At 41.2% G+C, this 3,993-nt stretch overlaps 1 protein-coding gene across 2 annotated transcripts; it reads left to right on the forward strand.

Moving 5' to 3' along the window:
- The first annotated feature begins 866 nt into the window (after window positions 1-866).
- LOC121533931 (regulator of G-protein signaling 21-like) lies at window positions 867-3,733 on the forward strand. 2 transcript variants are annotated; one of them, XM_041840296.1, is made up of 5 exons: window positions 867-1,118; window positions 1,466-1,522; window positions 1,941-2,002; window positions 2,178-2,344; window positions 2,545-3,733. In XM_041840296.1, the coding sequence occupies exons 1-5, from the start codon at window positions 1,033-1,035 to the stop codon at window positions 2,731-2,733; spliced, it is 561 nt and encodes a 186-aa protein (XP_041696230.1). In that variant the 5' UTR covers window positions 867-1,032; the 3' UTR covers window positions 2,734-3,733. The 2 variants fall into 2 exon arrangements, with proteins under 2 accessions (XP_041696230.1, XP_041696229.1); XM_041840295.1 differs by having other exon boundaries at window positions 868-1,118; window positions 1,938-2,002.
- The last annotated feature ends 260 nt before the right edge of the window (window positions 3,734-3,993 follow it).

Genomic DNA, 3,993 nt, shown 5'->3' on the forward strand with positions numbered 1-3,993 from the left:
GTTACTCAATACCGTCACTGAGGAACCTCTAGAATGGATACTGTTTGTATGGTGTTAATCACACAGGCGATTGTGGTGTGTTCATTTAAAACCTCTGGTCAGTTGAGCTTTAATGTATTAAATAAAGGTAGTTGTGGTGGTGTGGACGAGAGGGCACAAGGCACATTAAATATAAGTGGACATGTTTTGGTGTCCCTTGGTTGTGCTTGACTGCTTGTGGCCATCTTTGGGCAAGTTGAGGAGGACCACGTCAGTTACTGTGCAGAATGACAGACAGGCCATTGGACATGGCTGCCTTCTGGTAAAGATAATTTGCCAAGTGAGGATTATATGACTTTCCCTACTGTATGCAAAGGCTAGTTAGAAGAGAGTGAAAAATCTGATGTTGCCTACAGTAATCGCTCTATATTGATCAGACCAAAACTGCTGTTATTGTTTGCCAATAGAGCAAGTTTGCCTTTATAATCCATTCACAGGGGTTTTACCTGTAAACCATCAACCTTCAGAGAAAGAAACGCAACTGGTGGTGGATACAATGCTGTTGGATATAACTTGAACATCCCAATGATGTTTCAGCAGTGTACCAAAATGCAGCAAGCGAAGGTCATTATTTGCCTATCACTCTCACTGTCTCTGTCATTTGCATCTGAGCAGCCCAGATAAAAAATGCTGTGGACATACAGAGCATGCTTTTAGGGGGACGTTAGGCCCTCCCTAAAAACAGAGGGAGAGAGAGAGTGAAAGAGAGAGGGGGAGAGAGAGAGAGCATGTCACAGAGAGAGGGGGAGAGAGAGTGTGTCACAAAAAGAGAGAGTGCATGTCACAGGGAGAGAGAGAGAGACAGAGCGTGGGGGCTTCCTCTCTTGCTACGGTTCGCTGGGCTGAGTCTGATGTTTCAGTGTTTCACCATCCAGCCCCTAAGCAACGGGCGCCCTGCATATAAGGCCTGAAGTGGGGGGACACCCCTCCATACAGAGAGTGAACCATCGCAGCATGAGCAGCACCAGGGGACAGAGAGTGTGGAGTTAAAACATGCCCAGCCTAATCATCACAGAGACACTGACACAAACACAGCACTTCAATATGGAGCCGGACGACAGGAGGAGGAACAAGAACCTGTGAGTTTAGTTTATAGATTATAGATTATGCAGTCAACAGCTGGGGAATTTGGAAATTGTATTGTAGAGCTTTTGTATAAGTAGTAAGCTTTATATTCAATGTAGTCTAGTAATACTATGTGTAATATACTTTCTAAATACGAAATACTTTGTATAGTTCCTTTATACAATGCTTTTACTAATGTATTAGCTTAATACTACATACTATAGGCCACATATTGTATATAAACACTGCATATGTTATACTAAACCTGTAAATACCTCCTAGATACTACATACTCAGATGTCCTTATACATAAGACTTGTTTTATGAGACGATTATGACACTTCTCTTTTTCTCTCCATAGGGGAAAGAACTTTATGTGCCGGCTGCAATGCATGTTCTCACACTCCACATCTGAGAGGTAAGGATTCTTACTCTTCCTTACACTGTCACTCTGCATTGATGCTAATTGTTATTATTTTGCAAATATTTTAATGTTCAAATACCATGTGTGTTCTTGCGTCCATCTATGGTAGTGTGTGCGGATTCAAATGAAACTTCAGGACTTATGTTAACTTTGGCACAGCACAGGCACACACACGCAAGCGCACACACACGCGCACACAAATGTGCATACGCACACACACACATACACACACACAAACACACACAGGCCCAAGTGTTTGATATGTGAAAGAACTTGATAACTGTGTGGCTATAATTGTTTCTTAATTATGTTGGTTCTATGTGCCCTTTTGTCCTAACATCAAATACCAGCTTTATTTTTACCCAGATTTGATTCTAGTTTAGTCATCAAACACACATTTTCTTCCCAGCAGGCTAAGTTTAGAAGATACCCAACAATGGTCTCAGTCAATGGAGAGACTCCTCGAGTCTAAATGTAAGTTTTACTTTACGAGACGATCAAAATAGTTAGAGATAAGTAGCTAAATCAGATAAAAAAATCTAACTGAAAAACAGCATGAAAGAAATGTGGAACAAAAACACCATGTGTTCCCAGGCTTGGAGCTGTATCAGTGTTTCATACCTTGGTGTGTTTTTATTCTTCCCCACAGATGGTCTGGCCACCTTCAGAACCTTTCTGAAGTCTGAATTCAGTGATGAGAACATTGAGTTCTGGCTGACGTGTGAGGAGTACAAGAAAATTAACTCTTCGTTCAGAATGTCATCGAAGGCAAAGAAAATCTATGAGCAGTTCATAAAGGCTGAGGCTCCTAAAGAGGTTAGACTGTTATGTATTACAGTACATGGCTACATGTTAGAGATCCAAATAGACGCAGTGACATTTCTACAGAAAGCAACACTGCATTTGAACTCTCTGTAACCTCATTGATGTTTCAATGTATTTCATCAACACCATCCAGATACTAAACCTCCCTAAAATGTCTCCAGACATTTAAATCTAAATTAATCTTGTTCCAGATAAACATTGACTACTACACAAGGGAGCAGATCAAGAGGGCTGTGAAGACTCCTACCCTCCAATGCTTCGAAGATGCCCAGAAGATTGTCTATGGGCTGATGGAGAGAGACTCGTACCCTCGCTTCCTGCGCTCAGACATTTACAGATCCCTCTTGGAGTCCCTCGCCTCTGACGCCATCAAGGGATGATAGGAGAGGAGAAGACGACAGGAGAACATGAAAACAGTAACTGGAATGTTTGTGCTTCTACAGGATGGAAGGCTGACCAAGCACAGAGAGACTGACATGCCTGTGTCCCTACAAAACATGGTCCCCACAATGCAGGACCACACCCTGAAACACTCTGCAAGCAGGATTAGCCAAGAGAAAAATAAAGAAGCAAAGACATAAGGAAAGGCAGAGAGGATATGGGAAACTCTATGGCGCTGTGTGTTTGAACTGGATGCTGCCGTCCTATCTGTGACTCTGGGAGTGACATGTCGTATCATAGGTGATCAGATCGTCTTTGACAGTGAATGAATCACAGAGTGAATGACGATTGAACTGAAACACAACGTCAGCGAACCATGCAGTCCCCACTCAACCGGAGGTGCTTCCTGTCTTGAAAAAGACTGTGTGTGGGTGCGTGTGTGTGTGTGTGTGTGTGCGTGTGTGTGCGTGTGCGTGTGTGCGTGCGTGTGTCTGTGTGTGTGTGTGTGTAACAGGATGCCTATGATACTGTGATAAGACATGAGATGCAGGGTGGACTTTCACTAGCAGTACTAACCTACGTGGTCTGGAGGAATGTAAGGAAGGAAAGAGCATGTATACCGGCCCAACAGAATATACTTTCCTTTACACTATGAACATTTCGTCTCTAAAGTCAGTCAAGTTTCTGAAAGGCGTTTGGATCTTTAGACTTGTAAGGCAGTTAAAGACTTCTTACACTGTCTATAATTTAATAATGACCTATTGAGAAGTAGAGGTTAAGTTGTGTGAGTGTAGAGAGAAGAGTAGTATATTTTCCACTTTGTATATTGAACTTCTTTGATACAGAACGTTTCTGATTGCACAATAGAATGTTTATTAGTTAAGATTTGCATTTTGTACTATTTATAACATACAGTCCCTGTTTGGATGCTGACTTTGCAATGTTTGTAAAAAATGTAATGATTATGTAGGATGCCATTAAATTATTAAATTATTTGCAGACAAGTTAGTTGTTGTCAATCACTCCTTAGCAACAATTTCTTCTGGCTCAATTTCAATTAACAACTCAATTAAAAACCAACATTACACATTGTGATTACTTTCATCTTCACAGCTCAGTACATACTAAATGTCTGAGACAGTCCATGATTTCTCACTACAATGTTTTACCAGCGAAACATACAGTTGAAGTCGGAAGTTTACATACACCTTAGCCAAATATATTTAAACTCAGTTTTTCACAATTCCTGACATTTAATC

This window comes from Coregonus clupeaformis, chromosome 20, assembly GCF_020615455.1.
Source record: "Coregonus clupeaformis isolate EN_2021a chromosome 20, ASM2061545v1, whole genome shotgun sequence".
In the NCBI taxonomy this organism is placed as follows: domain Eukaryota; kingdom Metazoa; phylum Chordata; class Actinopteri; order Salmoniformes; family Salmonidae; genus Coregonus; species Coregonus clupeaformis.

Excerpts from the sequence above, each read along its gene's own strand:
- LOC121533931 (XM_041840295.1), top strand. The coding sequence starts at position 1,033 with ATGCCCAGCCTAATCATCACAGAGACACTGACACAAACACAGCACTTC. Across the intron at positions 1,523-1,937 it reads TCACACTCCACATCTGAGAG|CAGGCTAAGTTTAGAAGATA; the intron begins GTAAGGATTCTT and ends TTTTCTTCCCAG. Across the intron at positions 2,003-2,177 it reads GAGACTCCTCGAGTCTAAAT|ATGGTCTGGCCACCTTCAGA; the intron begins GTAAGTTTTACT and ends TCTTCCCCACAG.